The sequence below is a fragment of the Camelina sativa genome, chromosome 7 (genome assembly GCF_000633955.1).
Source record: "Camelina sativa cultivar DH55 chromosome 7, Cs, whole genome shotgun sequence".
Taxonomy (NCBI): Eukaryota; Viridiplantae; Streptophyta; class Magnoliopsida; order Brassicales; family Brassicaceae; genus Camelina; species Camelina sativa.
The window spans coordinates 30,673,485-30,690,168 of NC_025691.1; the positions used below are offsets into that span (position 1 = coordinate 30,673,485).

Genomic DNA, 16,684 nt, shown 5'->3' on the forward strand with positions numbered 1-16,684 from the left:
AACTTCATATTTACCTACTCTACGCTTTACTTGCTGCCTCCGATTCATTTTTTTACTAAAAAAGCACCCCACAAACAAAGATTACTCCAAAATTTAGAAACAAAACCAAAAGGAGAAAACTTTAGAGGATTTTGATTAGAAACAAGAAGAGGGTAAAGAAGAAGAAGCAACACAGAGAATATCTCAATTTTCTTTATAATGGTTACCTTATTTAAAAAGCAACACAAAAAAAAAAAAAGAACCTTCAATTAAATTTATGTTGAGGGATCAGCACAGAAGAAAAGATCTGAAAGCTACAAGAGATTGAGACAGAGATTAAATATGACTTTTGAGAGAGACCAAGAGGCAGAGGTCGTGATATACGATGATGAAGAAGAAGAAGATTGATTCTTTTTATTTATTTTTAAGTTTTGGGAAAATTCGTTTTTTTTTGGTGTCAAGTACGGTTTACAGATTTGCTTTTAGAAGCGGACAAAGATCCTTAGAACGGAAAGAAACAAAAGTATCAATTGCTGTCTTTTTATTTTTTAGTTGAGTTGTTGTAACTTTGAGGCAAACCCACTAATTAAAAAACAAAAAAATATACAGTAACCGATTCAAAGTTATGGGATGAACTCAATTCGGATCTGTTTTCTCTTTTATTTTTGATATATTATTTCTCTTTTTTTAGGTCTGAATGATGTGATGATGATAGTATATATATTATTTATGATTAATGAGTTGCGGCGAATTTTGTAGTGACTAGTGAAGATATTCTTGTGATGAATTTTTGTTTATGGACTTACTGATAGTGACAATAATAAACCATGATTTCAGTTTCTTTTAGCTGACAAAATAACATAAACCTATTTCTAAAAATATATTAGTTTGTAAGATTAATAGAACTTTCGCAAATATCAGTCGTGAGAATGCCTAAAATACTAGTGTGTTCATGTGTTGTACTTGTAATTAGCTTTATTATGTGTTCAAGTTCTACTATTGGAGAGAAAAAAAAGGAAAAGGTTCTACCACATTGGTCACAACACACAAGAATATAGGGCAACATTTTTAATCACTGACCAAGTTTGAACCGAATATGATGAAGATCATGTTTATCTATCTTTAAGATTTTGGATATCATAAAATATTTATAGAATCATATAGTTTCGATCTCGAAAGTGTGCTGTGCTCCATTGTCATTGCTTTTTTCATAAAAATGGGGTTTGATATTATCACTTTTGACTCCACTTACTTCCATTATTGTGATAAATGTCCTCTTTTAATTGATGCAGGCATGCTGCACCATTAGTCTATAAACACTTTATCACACAAAACTAAAATGAATTGCTGTCAAATTAAGGAGTAAAATAAATAAAAATACTTTAGATCAAGTGGATCAAAAATAATATAGTTAATTCAACAGTGGCAACTGGCCCACTAGAACAGTGTGTGTTAAACAGTCAAAAGATCCTAGAAAGATCGACACATTAAAAAAAGCTAATTAAATTATTCGTACCGAATCTCTCTCTCGCTCTCGTTCAGTTTTGTTTAAGGGTTTCAAACATAGCCTAATTCTTAATCATTGATAGTTGAAAAAGACATCCACGTTATATGTAGATGTTCGGTGTATATCATCAATTCATCATCGCTTCGCTTGCAATTACTAATAACTAATGTTGTTAATTGCTAATAAAGTTAAGAAAGCAATTTCAAAAACGAAAATTTAGTAACTTGCAAATCCTTTTTATGGCATTGAAGTGGGTTTATCAACTTCATCAAATCCAAATATGTGAAGAAATAGATAATTCACAGATCCAAAACACAAAATCTATCCAAATGGGAGAGAGGTTGCAAAATTAACAGACTCGGTTAGTGATACTTGAAGAAAGAGACCTCAGCTGTGTGTTCCATTTATCAACCGCCTTATGCAATTTCCTTCCATTGGCACTGTCACCTCTCAGCAAGTAACGGTTCATTTCGTCAATGTGACCATCGATTCTGCTGTCCAGTATCAGCAACACTAGCAACTCCGTCACATCCTTCTCTGGCACGTTTAGTTCCTTCGATATGAACGGGATCCCTATCCTTGTGTATGGCTTTATCAGCTTCAGCAACACTTGTGTTCTCACCTTCTTCAGCAGATCTTCCATATAGTTTCTGATGAATGGATCATCCATTATCGTCCTCCGGTTACTCTACATTCCAAAACCATTACATGAGTACCGTTCTGAGATATAATGCCAAACTCTATGATCCCAATAATATTTCTCTTCTTACCTTCAGTATTCTCTCAAACTCTATGATCTCATTTCGTTGATATGCTGCTATCAAATTTGTCATTGCCAGGATCTCAGGGTCGTTTTTGTACCTGCAGAGAGCAACCCATAAAGTAACGAACCAAAACGAGTGTACATTACAAAATATTTAGGTAAATGACTTACGGCTTTGCCTCTTGGCCATCAAAAGGATTCACTTCTGACTCCATCAGCATATTCGCCAGAACAAGATACCTTTGCAAAGCCAAAAGAAAGAAAACAAAGATCATCAACTCTAACATGTTGGAACCTCGGTCACAGCAAGATACTGGACAAGAGTAATAGAAGACCACATGCAGCTAAAACCATGTCCCCAAAGTTAAATCTAAATAATACCGCATTGCTATATTCATCCATAATATCTTTTATCCTTACTAGCAAACCATGCTAATAATCAAATGACCAGAGGGTATCAAGTAGGAAAGATAAAGACATGAGAAGGTAACAGGAAACATACTTCAGGCACTGGATACGTCTTTGGTTGCCAGCTTCATCATAATTCTTAAAAGCTTCAAAGAAATCTGTGGCTGCTTCAGCCCACTGACGCTCTGCCATGTGCATTTTTCCACCACACTCCCGGATTATACCCATGATCCTAGGATGAGGTATAGCAGATTTGATGGCTAGTGCCTTGTGGTATAATTGCTGCATCCATTAAAAAGTGGTGTTGCATCTCAGTCACAAAAGCCAATAGAAAGTATGTAACAATAAAGTTGTTGAATATCCAAATTATTTTGACGTAAGGTAAAACCCATATAGCAGATGATGTTTACCTTAAGCTTCTTGTTATCCTTTGTTTCAGTGTAAATTTGAATTTCAATTGCATAAACCTCAAGCAACTGACTTCCTTTCTTCTGATCATCTGTTCCATCTTCTTTTTGGCAAGATTTATGGAGTTCCTTCAGAATCTGGCAAACAATAAATAGCTGTTAGTGAACATACTAAGATCTAAACATAGTTAGCTTCAATCAATAGATTTGATTAAATCAAGTTATACCTTAGTCATTCGTCTGTATTCACCAATGTCAAACCAGATGTTGCAGAGTTTTAGATTCGTTTTGAACCAGAGTCTCTGCAAAAGAAACTAATTAGTCACATCTCCGAACCATTGAGAAAAAATGGGTAGCAAATATAAAGCGAAAGATTAGTTTCCAGACCTCATTCTTAGCCTCTTCAAGGGCTTTCAAAGTGGTCTGATAAAACTCTTGCAGCAGACCAGTGTTCTGGCTAGCAGATCCAGAGACGAAATCCATAATGTTGTTTATACATTTTTCGCTGTAATTCCTGGTAACCGCTGACTTGATATATGTAAGCATCTCTGTATAGGCTTCCATCATTTCTTTGTACTTACCTAGACGATAATAAATCTTCACAGTCTGCTTAAGAGCTTTGAAACCCCTGACAAGAAACAGGCCATGGAAGGACTTGAATAAATTAACAAAATTTGAAATAGTCTCAGGCATATTAGGGATACATGAATAGCAGAGGCAATGAATCTTAGGAATGCTGGCGTTTTATGAGGTGCAAACAAAAAAACAGCCTAGATGGACAAATATAACTTGACGTAAACCACGAAAATCTCGCAGGTAAGCTCAAGAACATAAGTAAAGAAAAGGGTCAAAACTGAACGCACCCACCGCCCAAGTTAACATGGTCAATATAACCTCTTTGGTTACAACTAAAGAAACTATATGACATGATAGTTTATCAATAGCAACAATGAATCTTAGGAATACAGACTAAAGGAACAAACATTAACTTGACATAAACAAGGAAAGCCTTGCAGGTAAGCTAGAGATCATTAACGGGTCAAATCTGAAGGCAGGCATAGCAAAAACTCAATATGATGGTACCCTAACCCCTCTTTGAATGGGAAAGAACAAGTTGTAAAACAGACAAAAGGAACAAAAATTAACTTGACATAAACAAGGAAATCCTTGCAGGTAAGCTAGAGATCATTAAAGGGTCAAAAATCTGAATACACCCATAGCAAAAGTTGAACATAGTGGTACCCTAACACCCTCTTTGAATAGAATTGGTCAAGTTGTAAATCAGAAAGAGCATCTCTGTTTGTCTCTTCCATCATGGTGACACACAAAACCCAGACACAAAACACAAATCTGGTACTCTCTAGATCAATAACAACGCGAGCAAAATCACTAAAAAGAAAACACATGGGATCTTACCAATCAGCCTTGTCTGGTTCCATCTTAACAACCTCAGCAAACCCAGAAAGAGCTTCTTCAGGTTCAGTCTCAACCATACCTTCAAGAAACAAATACACTCTTTCGAATCAAGATGCAAAATCGTAACACAGATTTTGAGAATGCGCATAAACACACACAAACAAAAAACAAAAAAACGAACCTTTAGAGTTATAATATTGATTCTCAATGTCAACATCTTGTTCCTCCTGCTCCTCATCAGAATACACGAATCCATAGTCCTCCATATCAGCATCTACACCATAATTCGAAACCCAAATCAGTAAAAAAACCCCTCTTTTAACAACTACAAACAAACCCTAACGATTCGTAACAAAGTAAGTAGTCGAATTCGGGAACTTCAATCAAACCCTAGATGGTTTCAAAGTAGAAGATTAAGGAAAAACAAGAACAATAAGAAAGACCTGAAGCCATGACGATCCGATGAAGAAGAACACCAGACGATGATTAGAGAAGAAGGAGATTAGGGGTTTTTTTTCCTTCGGATTTTAGATTTTTTTTTTTGGCGAGTTACGACGACGCAAAAGGGTTTTGTGAGGGAAGCAGAAGAAGAAGAAGGGTGGATTTGATGATATTGGGCCTCCGACTCCGAGTAAATAATGTAATTATAGTCCGCATCATGTAAATATGAATAAAAAAGTTTGAGCTTGAAAATAAATTATTTTGGTAAAAGAAAATTAATTAATTAATTGTAATTGTTTACTTAAATTTTAAGAAAAATGTTTAAAAAAAAAAAAATTAAAGTTGACAGATGATTTGAGAGAAAAGGAAGAAAGAAAAAATATGGTAAAGTTTAAGGAAAATTAATTTAAAAGAAAAACACAACACACATATAGTTTTACAAAATGGGAAGAAGATTAGAAAAGTTAACATAAACAGGAAATTAAAAAAAATATATAGTAGTCTTCTTTTTATGGCAATTTATTTTCAAATTTCTTATCTGGAAAAAATCATTAAGAAAGAGAGAAAGAAAGAAAGAAAGTTATAAAGAGTTGTTAGATTTGTTATGTTTTTTTTTTTGACATCTAAAAAGGAAAAAAAAAAATCAAGGAATTAGATTTGTTATGTATTTCCATAAAAAGAAGCTCCAAGTTGGAGCCTCCGATCTAAGGTTGAGGACAAAAAAAATAGTTCTCAAAAGGTAATTTAAAAAGAAGAAGAAATTAAGTAAAAACAATATTTGTATGAATGTAAAATTATTTTCATAATAAAAAAAAAAAATTGTATTACAATAAGTGCAAGTGTGCAACTTAGAGAGTTTAGAGATTTGAGATCGAAATAGACTTTACATCAAGATGAACATCTAGATGCTACGGGTATGAAACCAGTGAGGAAGTCCTCTTCCATACTTTGTTGGTCCCTCGATTTCTCGTACATTTGTCGATGATACCGGTAAATTTGGAGTCAAGATAAATTAATAGTCAGGACTTTAATATAAACCATTTAGATTGTATCATAGATTGATAGATCTTAACCGGTATATCAAACTGCTAAACTAAAGGTTTAAATTATAGTCAGGACTTTAATATAAACCATTTAGATTGTAGGTTTGATAGTTGTAGATGCGAGAATTTAAATGACCAAAAGTAAGATACTCTTGTTTACACAGCATGAAGTGTACGAACTGTTAAAGTTTGACACAAAGGCGAAAGTGAAACAAGACCAACGGCAACGGTAATCAATAAACAGGAGAATAATATGTGTAACCATGAGATTAAGAAAAACAACAAAAAGTCAAGAACTAGGAATCTGCACAGTTGAAGTTAAAGGGAACATGGTTTCTTCGAGGAACAAGCGTGCACTTAAGAGGATGAGCCATGGTCAACGTTATTTTTCCGGCAGCTTCACCCATGTTGACCTTATCTCCTTTGATCTTCCAATCAAAGCATTGCACCATCACTCCAATCGCGGTTCCTACAGATACAAAAGCTAGATTTGCTCCAGGACAGCCTCTCCTCCCGCTACCGAAAGAAATGAACTTTAGGAGCTCTTCTTTTATCTCGTCCTTTTGGTTGGATCTTGAAGAATCAAGAAACCTCTCTGGTTTAAACTCCAGCGGATCTTCCCAGTTAGCAGGATCTCTCATTATGGCATAACCATTAACAATAAGTTTTGTCTTTTCCGGTATATAAAAGCCTCCGATCTCACACCCTTCTTGAAACGTCCTTACCAAAAGAGGAGCCGGAGGGTGCAATCTTATCCCTTCTTTAACGGTTGCTTGCAAGTAAGGGAGGTTTGGTAGATCCGTTTCTTGAATCAACCTTGTCTTCCCTACGACAGAATCAATCTCTTCTCTCAATTTCTCAAGAATGTAAGAGTTGTTCATGATCTCGCCCATGATCCACTGTATAGTGTACGTCGAAGAGTCAGTGGCTGCAATGAAAAGATCCTGCAATAGCATACGTCTCTTAGTCAAGGAAAATACAATGGTACGTGTTCGCTTGGGTTCTCAAATGAGGGGAACATTTACCACAAACAAGGACTTGATATGGTTCCTAGTGATCCTATACTCTGCGTTTTCGTCTCCACAAGCTTCCAACAAGACATCCATCATGTCAGAACCTTGATGATGCTCCTCTAGTACTGTCTCTTCGTATTCCACAAGAATATTTTCCAACACCTCGTCAAACTTGTGGGAAACATCCATTAATTCCTTTTCGAACAGTGAGATCCCTAGCTTCTTAAGCGGTTTGCGCAAGATGGCCGCCAAGAAAAGCTTCTTCGTCAAGGCATCTGACTTGGTCACCAAGCCTCTGATACACTCTGCTTCACCGTCCTCCTCTGAGCAAATTCTCCCCATAATTATCTTGCAGATGCTGTTGTTAACTAGCTTCATAACTTCCTCGACAATGTCAACACTCTCCTTCTGCATCGCCTTATCTAATAGGTTTAAGTAAAACCTCTCTAACTCTTTTGCACGGACGCCTTGTGATCTTTCGAGTGCTTGGTGACGACAAGCTTCTTCATGAACTTCCAGTGATCTCCGTAAGGGGCTGTGAAGATGCCGAGAGAACTGAAGATGAGAAACCCCTCGTTCATAGGGAAGTTGCGAGAGGAAACGTTTACGTCTTGCGACCTAAAGATCTCATAAGCTATTGAGGAAGAAGAAACGAGCACTATGGGAACATTGAAGACACGGAGATAAAGCAGAGGTCCATACTTGGAGGAGAGTTTCTGTAAAGATTTGTGGATTTGAAGAGAGAGGAAAAGGTGAAGATGGCCAATGATCGGTAGAGATGGAGGGCTCGGAGGCAATCTGAAGCCAACCTTTGGTTTCTTGAAGAAGAGAGAGTAACAACAGAGTAATGAAAGGAGGATTATGGTGAAACAGTTTAGGAAGTCAACGCTCATTATTGCTCCCATTGTTGCTCAAACTGAAAAGGAAATGAGATGAAACAGAGTACTGTTTATCGAGAAACAGAGTACTGATATATTATAATATGACAATGCTTAAAGTCTTTGTTTTTAAAGAAGAACGTGGAATAACAGACAGATGGAATCTTTTCTTTTGAATAATAGTATAGATAGTAATCAACTCATTAATTAAAAGTTTTGTAGTCTCCCTTCCAAAATGACTAGACATATATTTATTTAGAATATCGGAAAATAGGTCGGAAACGGATTATTTGAATAACTCCAATTAATAGGACATGAAATTTTGGACAAAATGATGAATTCGGATAGCTAAATTCATTATCTAAACTTTCAAAGTTTGAATAATAGCCAACTTTGAAACCGGTATTTTGGGAAATTCGAATACTTTTTAACAAAATAAAAAAACAGAAGAAAGTCAAGAACTTAAGAAGCTTCAAGAGAAAGATTTTGATTATAGTAAAACCAAAAAAAAAAAAGAGAAAGATTGTTTTATATACAAAGGTTCGAGGAACAAGAGTGCACTTAAGAGGATTCTACATACTTGAAGTTAAAGGGATTAAGGTTCGAGGAACAAGAGTGCACTTAAGAGGATGAGCCATGCTCAATGTCATTGCTCCGGCGGCCTCATTCATGTTGACTTTATCTCCTTTAATTTTCAAATCAAAGCATTGCACCATCACTCCGATCGCGGTTCCTACAAAGACATAACCTAGATTAGCTCCTGGACAGCCTCTTCTTCCGCTCCCGAAAGGAATGAATTTTAGGACCTCGTCTCTTATCTCGTCCTTTTTGCTTGATCTTGAAGAAGTTAGAAACCTCTCTGGCTTAAACTCTTGAGGATCGTCCCAGTATTCAGGATCTCTCATCATGGCATAACCATTAACAAGAAGAGTTGTCTTCTCCGGTATACAAAACTCTCCAATCATACACCTTTCTTCAAACGTCCTTAGAACAAAGGGGACTGGCGGATGCAATCTTAGCCCTTCTTTCACGATCGCTTGTAAGTAAGGGAGGTTCGGCAGATCAGTTTCTTGAATCAACCTTGTTTTCCCTACAACAGAATCAATTTCTTCCCTCAATCTCTTAAGAATGTAGGAATTGTTGATAATCTCGGCCATGATCCATTGTATACTGTGCGTCGAGGTGTCAGTGCCTGCTACGAAAAGATCCTGCAGCATTAGCAAACACTTCTTAGTCAAAACAAACCAGTGGTGTTAGCTTAACTTGTCAAAAAGAGAAGAACATTTACCACAAACAAGGACTTGATATGGTCTCTAGTGATTTTATAGTCTGCGTTTTCGTCTCTACAAGCTTCCAACAGCTTATCCATCATGTCAGTATCTTGTTGATGCTCCTGATCTAATTTCTCTTTATTTTCCACGAGAATTTTCTCTAACACCTCGTCAAACTTGCTCGAAACATCCGTTAACTCCTTTTTGAACAGTGAAATCCCAATTTTCTTAAGCGGTTTGCGCAAGATGGCCGCCAAGAAAAGCTTCTTCCCCAAGGAATCTGTCTTTTTCACCAAGCCTCTGACTCTCTCTGCTTCACTGTTCTCCCTTGAACAACTCCTCCCCATAATCATGTGGCATATGCTATTGTTGACTAGCTTCATAGCTTCTTCAGAAATCTCAACGCTCTCCTTCTTCATCGCCGTATCGAGTAGATTTGAGTAAAACCGCTCTACCTCTTTTGCACGGACTCCTTGTGACCTCTCGAGTGCTTGAGGTCCGAGGAGCTTGCTGGTGATGAGCTTCTTCATAAACTTAAAGTAATCTCCGTAAGGTGTTGTCACGATGCCGAGGGAACTGAAGACGAGAGACCCCTCGTTAGTAGGGAGATTGCGAGAGGAAACGTTTACGTCTTGAGATCTAAAGATCTCATAAGCTACTGAGGCGGAAGAAACGAGCACTATGGGGACATTGAAGACACGAAGATAAAGTAGAGGTCCATACTTGGAGGAAAGTTTCTGTAAAGATTTGTGGATTAGAAGAGAGAGGAAAAGGTGAAAATGATTTAATTTTGGAAGAACGTGGAATACAGACAGATGGAATCTTTTCTTCTAAATGGAACAAATTAAGAAGTTCAAATCATTAATTTATAACTTTGCAAAACTTGTCTATCTTTCAAAATGACAAGACGTGTTCATTTCGAAGGTCGGAGAGTATAGTGGTCTCATATCTATTTAAATTGAAACAGAATTATAAAAAATTCGATGGATACGGCTTGTTGTTCTGAAATGAGCATGCCTAAAAATGACCACTGAATACGTCTATTAGTATTTGAATATGATTTGGAAATATTCAGTTATCTTACATTACGACAAAGATAAATGAAAGAAGGAAATTATGAACCATACCAAACCAGATGTAAACAATAAACCATAGAAGATGTCTAACCATGAGATTAAGATAAACAACAAAAGAAAGTCAAGAGATGGGACTTTGCATACTTGAAGTTAAAGGGACTGGGGTTGGGTTTCGAGGAACAAGAGTGCACTTAAGAGGATGAGCCATGGTCAAGGCTATTTTTCCAGCAGACTCATTCATGTTGATCTTATCACCTTTGATCTTCCAATCAAAGCATTGCACCATCACTCCAATCGCGGTTCCTACAGAGACATAAGCAAGATTTGCTCCAGGACAGCCTCTTCTTCCGCTCCCGAAAGGAATGTACTTAAGGACTTCGTCTCTTATCTCATCTTTTTGGCTTGATCTTGAAGAAGCTAGAAACCTCTCAGGCTTAAATTCTTGAGGATATTCCCAGTACTCGGGATCTCTCATCATAGCATAAGCATTTACAATAAGTGTTGTCTTCTCCGGTACATAAAAGCCTCCAATCTTACACCTTTCTTGAAATGTCCTTACCACAAGAGGGATGGGTGGGTGCAATCTTAGCCCTTCTTTGACCGTCGCTTGCAAATAAGGGAGGTTCGGTAGATCAGTTTCTTGAATCAACCTTGTTTTCCCTACAACGGAATCAATTTCTTCTCTCAGTCTCTCAAGAATGTAGGAGTTGTTGACGATCTCGGCCATGATCCATTGTATAGTGTGCGTGGAGGTGTCAGTGCCTGCAATAAAAAGATCCTACGGTAGGAAATATTTCTTAGTCAAGACAAACCAATCGTGTTCGCATAAGTACACATAACAGATGAACATTTTACCACAAAGAAAGACTTGATATGGTCTCTAGTGATTTTATACTCTGCGTTTTCAACTCCATAAGCTTCCAACAGCTCATCCATCATGCCACTACCTTGTTGATGCTCCTCTAGTTTCTCTTTGTTTTCCAAAAGAATCTCCTCTAACACCTCGTCAAACTTGCCCGAAACATCCATTAACTCCTTTTTGCACAGTGAGATCCCAATCTTCTTAAGCGGTTTGGGCAAGATGGCTGCCAAGAAAAGCTTCTTCGCCAAAGCATCTGACTTGGTCACCAAGCCTCTGACTCTCTCTGCTTCACCGTTCTCCTCCGAACAACTCCTCCCCATAATCATCTTGCAGATGGTGTTGTTAATTAGCTTCATAGCTTCCTCGGCTATCTCAACGCTCTCCTTCTTCATCGCCTTATCTAATAAGGCTAAGTAAAATCGCTCTAACTCCTCTGCACGGACACTTAGTGACCTCTTGAGTGCTTGAGGCCCAAGGAGCTTAGTGACGATGAGCTTCTTCATGGACTTCCAGTATTCTCCGTAAGGTGCGTTAACATAGCCTAAGGATCCGAAGAAGAGAGACCCTTCGTGCATAGGGAAGTTGCGAGTGGAAACGTTAACATCTTGTGCCCCAAAGATCTCATAGGCTATTGATGGAGAGGAGACGAGAACAATGGGGACACTAAAGACGCGAAGATAGAGGAGAGGTCCATACTTGGAAGAGAGTTTCTGGAAGGACTTGTGGGCTAGAAGAGAGAGGAGATGGTGAAGATGGCCAATGATCGGTAGAGACGGAGGGCTAGGAGGCAGATTATAGTCAACCTTTATTTTCTTGAAGAAGAGAAGGTAAAAGAAGATTGAGAAGAGGCATAGGAGGATCAAGATAAAGCAGTTTTGAACATCAATGCTTACAATTGCTTCCATTGCTGCTCAAAGTTTTAAGGTGGATGAAACATAGTGAATATTCATTGATGAAGAATATATAATGAATGATTTTGCTTTATTTATTACCGAAATAAAATGCTTCTTTTGTGGAAGTACGTCAAACAATGAAACTTTGGATCTCGTATTTTCTTATATCAATCAATTTAGAGGTTCTGTACCACAGTAATGAGCAAATTACTACTTTAATAACATAGTCAAACGAATCCATGAGTACAATCTGATAATGCTTTACGTATAATCTAAATTACATTATTAGTTTTTGGGAGAACGTGGAATAACAGACATATGGAATCTTTTCTATTATGTAATATATAGATAGTAATCAATTCAGATGTTTTTTATTACATTCGTGTTCAAATCATACATGTTCATTTTGAATCTATGCATATGTATATGATTAGAAGGGAAATACAATAAAATATTACTAAACTAAGTTTTGTTCTAAAAGTACCACACCACTAATTATCAAATATACACTATTACAATTTTTTTACTCAAGGTGCAAGGGCACATGGTCCTTTTTTTTTGTTTAAAAAATTCTTTAGAAAAGGGTCCTAATTGTAAAAAAAATTATAAAAAAGGGTCCATATTTACTTTGCATTTCTATCTAAAATTTGAGCACAAGGTCCAGCATAATTTTGAGACGGCCCTGGTTGTGAATGAAATACATATGAATATCTTGCAATATAGATTCTTGCATTTGCTTTTGTAGCACTTTGTTCTTTAGGGAACATTTGTCTACAAATTCTGATTATACGCAGGTCAAAGACAGCCAAAAGCTATGAAATCTAGAAACATTTGTTGTAAAGTTCTTACTGTTCCAACAGGTTACTCCATCAGTCATTAAATCAGAATCATCAATTCCATCAACTATGAAAACTTACTTGATCCTATTAAGTTTCATTGTGAAGTTAATTAGAATTTGCTTTGGGCAAGTTAAATTGAGCAAAATCTTCGTGGTGGAAAAACGGTTAAAATCAATATAGACTATTTACTATATACTACCATGCATTTATCAATCTGAACCAATTAAAAATTCAAATTCCAAATATAAATCTTCTGGAATTGCCAATTTCTATGTATCTTTAAAACGGTGTTGATTAACCATTTCATGTGCTGAGTCAAATGTGTGGCTATCACATGGTAACTGGACAGAGTAAAACAACATCGTTTTGCTCGGGTGTTTTTCGGCTCTTATATGGCAAACCATGTCGTTTACTATTGGGGTTAAAATTAAAATTAAGAGTTTGTGTTATGGTCATTCCATTGTGTTGCTGGCGGCAACAGTTAACTATGGGCTATGGCTACTCAGATGATTTCCCGCAAGATATGCAGGTTTTGCATTGCTTTTGTTTCAGATTAAATGAAGCACGCATAACTTTGATTCCCTTTATTCTTGTTCTGGCCTGCTTCCTACGATGCCAGCTCCGATGAATGTTAATTCAAGAACACAATTATCAAATGAACCTACTGAAGGAGTTATCGTAGCAACTGTTGACAGCAATAAGATTAAAGACTCGGTTCATGAGAAACTGCAACAACTGACCCTCCAGACAAAATTCAATTCAGAGTACATACGAAACACCAGCATTAAGACAGATCTAAATTCACGACAATCCTCAGTTTTAGTCAGCATCCATCTCCTCGAGCGCAATTTTAGCTGCTGTCTTCGCTTCTTCCAGAAGATCATCAGGGACCTACGATGAGTCCATTTTATGGTTTATGAACATTTCTTTAAATCAAACATCAATAAGGAAGCATTTATAAGATTTTTTTTACCTTCTGATGCTCTCGTTTTGACTCCTCGCATATCCAACTCATCTCCAGTTCAAAGGCCTTGTCCTTGGCTTCATCGTGTAGCTTGTAGATGCTGCACATGAAAAGTCACATTAGATCTTGCTATAAAATGAACCTGGTAATAAAAGCACATGAGAACCACAAGAGTTTACTAATGAAAACGTGTACATGAGAGAAGCAAAGCAGTACTCACATTTTCGCCACCTCGATAACGCCTTCTTTGCATGTCATCTCAGATAAATTCAATTTCTCAATTTCCCTGCAAGGAATCCTCTGATCCATCAGAACAATTGTATACCCTTGCCGTTTTGATAACTATATCTATAACCCTTTAGTTGAAACAAATTCCACACAGGTCAAAGGCGGCCAAAAGCTATACAATCCAGAAACAACTGTCATAAGGTTCTTATACTTCATACATTCATGGAGAATCATCAGTTTTATCGAGCATGGAAGCTCACCTTATCCTTCAAATTAAAATTATCACTTCCTCTAATTAATTATAAAGTTAATTAGCATTTCCTTTGGAAAAGTTAAATTGATCAATCCTAGTGGTACTTCATATACCCTTCCTAGAAAATACTAGGATAAAACCAAAAACATTCACACTGTAGCTTACGTTTTGGCAGCTTGCTTTCCTTTGCCAATTGCCGCACCAAAATATCTCTGCAGGAAAAGAATCCATATGATGACAGATAAAAATGACGTAAACTTTAAAACTTAAAACAGATATCTACGAGTAGAAACTTACATATGATATGCCTGATGGTTCAATCATGTACAGTTGAGGTCCATCTCTATCATAACCTCCAAGAATGACTCCACAGCCAAAAGGCCTTAAAATAAAAAAAATATCATCTTCTTATAATTCATTCAAGTAGGAGAATATGCTTAGACAACTAATAGAGAGTTCACAAAAAAAATCATTTTCTTATAATTCATTCAAGTAGATGAACTGGACAAACCTGAGCCACCAATAGAGAGTACACAAATGTACATAACTTGCAACACGCTCAGAAAGTTCCTTCACAGGTACAGCGTCGCCATAAACACTAAATTATCACAAGTGAAAGCAGAGTTGGTTACACAGTTATGCAAAGCTATGCAGGAAGAAAGGCGAACATACACATTGACATCTTATCCCCATAAATTTTGAAATTTAACTAAGAGAAACATCCCCTTGAGATAAGCTGAGCTATAGCATTAAAACAGTTCTTTCATAGTAAAATCTAAGATGTTTTCATTGATACCTCTCATAGCTTCTTGCTTCAGATTTGGCCCGGGCAACAATTTGCCTACCATCAGCTGCAAGCCCAGCAACAGCCTGACATGACAGAACAGAAGTAGAATTCCTCATAATAATGAAAAAAAAAAAAACAATATACTAACACACTAAACACAGTGATAAATACATATGTCCATAGCAGAAACTAATTTCCTATAGTATAGAAGAAAAAGGAAAAACAAAACATACCATGCCAGCATGACGATGAACAGAATGGATTCTCCTGTTTGAACCTGGTAGCATCATCTTTGACGCAATAAGTTTCTCCACACCCTAAAACCAAAAACCCCCCAAAAGATAAAAACACTTAGCAAGACCATTCCTTTTATCAAAAAAAATATTTACAAAACCCAAAACTAACAACAGATTCTCAAATGGACTGTCAAGTATGTCGTCTTCAATCAATATAATTCCAAGGATTTTATGTCAAAATTAAAGCTATAGAATCTGACAACATACTTCATTGGAAACTGAAACATCATCGAAATTGAATTACAAAATACGAGCAAGAGAGACCAAAACCACTATAACGCTTCACAGAAGAAAGTAGCAAAAGAGAGAAGAAACAAACCATTACAATCCCGTCTTTGCATTTGATTCCAACAACAGTCCTGCGGAGAAAGAAAAAAAAAACCCCTAATTCGTGAAGGAGGGGATTCTCCATAACCAAAAAAAATTCAAAAGCTAAATCCGATCTAGTCAACGGAGAAATCGAAGAAGAAGATGGAGAAGTAACTAACCCACTGTTGTCAACAGCTTTAGCGGCGTACTCGATCTGGAAAACACGGCCATCGGGAGAGAAAGTGGTGACGGAGAGATCGTATCCAGTTCCAATGCTACTCATCTTTCTCGATCTTTTTTTTTTTGCTCTTGAGTCTTTTCTGATTTCTCCTTCTTCTTCTTCTTCTTCTTCTTCTTCGAGTGATTTTAAGCAGAGATCGGAGAATGGGGTTTTCTTTGTTCTCAAGCCAGCGAACCCGAAGCTTTTGGAGCTCCGATTCTGGGCTTTTTGGATATTTTAACGACTCGGGTCGGATACTCGGGCGGGTCGATTCAGCTTACTAACAGGCTTTACTTATATTTATGATTTGGCCCAGTAAACTTTTTTTTAAGAGTACCATGGGCTTTACTTATTTTAATGAAAAACATCCGTCCATTTAAAAACTCTTCAACGACAGTTTCAGTGCAAACAAATCTACAAATATCGATTGATTTATTTTCTATTCCTCAAGTAAACACAAACTTTTAAGTAAATATATCTACTAAAAATTCACACAAAGATTCGTTGCTATAAAAGATTCGAGTATTGACTGTCATGAAATCCATACTTTTACATTTTAGTTTATTAAAGTGTATGTATATCTTTTTTGGACGTAAGAAAATGAATCTTTTGTTTAGAACTAGCATCATTAACGTTTATGCAGTCGACTGTATATTTACATGAACAACTAATATAACTAAATATCACATATTAGGTTGCACTAAGTGCAAAGCTTCTGATATTATCGATGTGATTTGTTTTGCCGTGCAAATAATACTATAACAAATAAAGTTTTGAAAGCATAACACTTTGCATTTCGTTTGAGTGAATTCTTTAACTACATCAAGTTTA

At 36.6% G+C, this 16,684-nt stretch overlaps 4 protein-coding genes and 2 pseudogenes across 5 annotated transcripts in view; all 6 read right to left on the bottom strand.

Moving 5' to 3' along the window:
- The window catches only part of LOC104703511 (CBL-interacting serine/threonine-protein kinase 3), a gene marked incomplete in the record, with an annotated part of 4,673 nt that extends 4,184 nt beyond the window's left edge, over positions 1 to 489 (bottom strand). The window contains 1 exon segment of the mRNA XM_010419538.2: positions 1 to 489. Coding sequence (XP_010417840.1) covers positions 1 to 48 — 48 coding nt within the window.
- On the bottom strand, positions 1,702 to 5,095 carry LOC104752596 (COP9 signalosome complex subunit 2). Its single transcript, XM_010419539.2, has 10 exons — positions 4,924 to 5,095; positions 4,662 to 4,754; positions 4,481 to 4,559; positions 3,452 to 3,692; positions 3,292 to 3,366; positions 3,068 to 3,202; positions 2,752 to 2,939; positions 2,421 to 2,489; positions 2,257 to 2,347; positions 1,702 to 2,174 (listed from the first exon to the last, which is right to left on the bottom strand). The coding sequence occupies exons 1-10, from the start codon at positions 4,931 to 4,933 to the stop codon at positions 1,836 to 1,838; spliced, it is 1,320 nt and encodes a 439-aa protein (XP_010417841.1). The 5' UTR covers positions 4,934 to 5,095; the 3' UTR covers positions 1,702 to 1,835.
- LOC104703514 lies at positions 6,070 to 8,067 on the bottom strand (annotated as a pseudogene).
- On the bottom strand, positions 7,831 to 9,921 carry LOC104703513 (cytochrome P450 705A5-like). Of its 2 annotated transcripts, XM_010419540.2 has the most exons (3): positions 9,144 to 9,829; positions 8,436 to 9,063; positions 7,831 to 7,893 (listed from the first exon to the last, which is right to left on the bottom strand). In XM_010419540.2, exons 1-3 carry the CDS (start codon positions 9,654 to 9,656, stop codon positions 7,889 to 7,891), a joined length of 1,146 nt encoding a protein of 381 aa, XP_010417842.1. In that variant the 5' UTR covers positions 9,657 to 9,829; the 3' UTR covers positions 7,831 to 7,888. The 2 variants fall into 2 exon arrangements, with proteins under 2 accessions (XP_010417842.1, XP_019083601.1); XM_019228056.1 differs by lacking the exon at positions 7,831 to 7,893 and having other exon boundaries at positions 8,059 to 9,063; positions 9,144 to 9,921.
- Positions 10,151 to 11,969, bottom strand: LOC104703516 (cytochrome P450 705A5-like). Its single transcript, XM_010419541.2, has 2 exons — positions 11,058 to 11,969; positions 10,151 to 10,980 (listed from the first exon to the last, which is right to left on the bottom strand). The coding sequence occupies exons 1-2, from the start codon at positions 11,967 to 11,969 to the stop codon at positions 10,324 to 10,326; spliced, it is 1,569 nt and encodes a 522-aa protein (XP_010417843.1). The 3' UTR covers positions 10,151 to 10,323.
- On the bottom strand, positions 13,424 to 16,125 carry LOC104703517 (annotated as a pseudogene).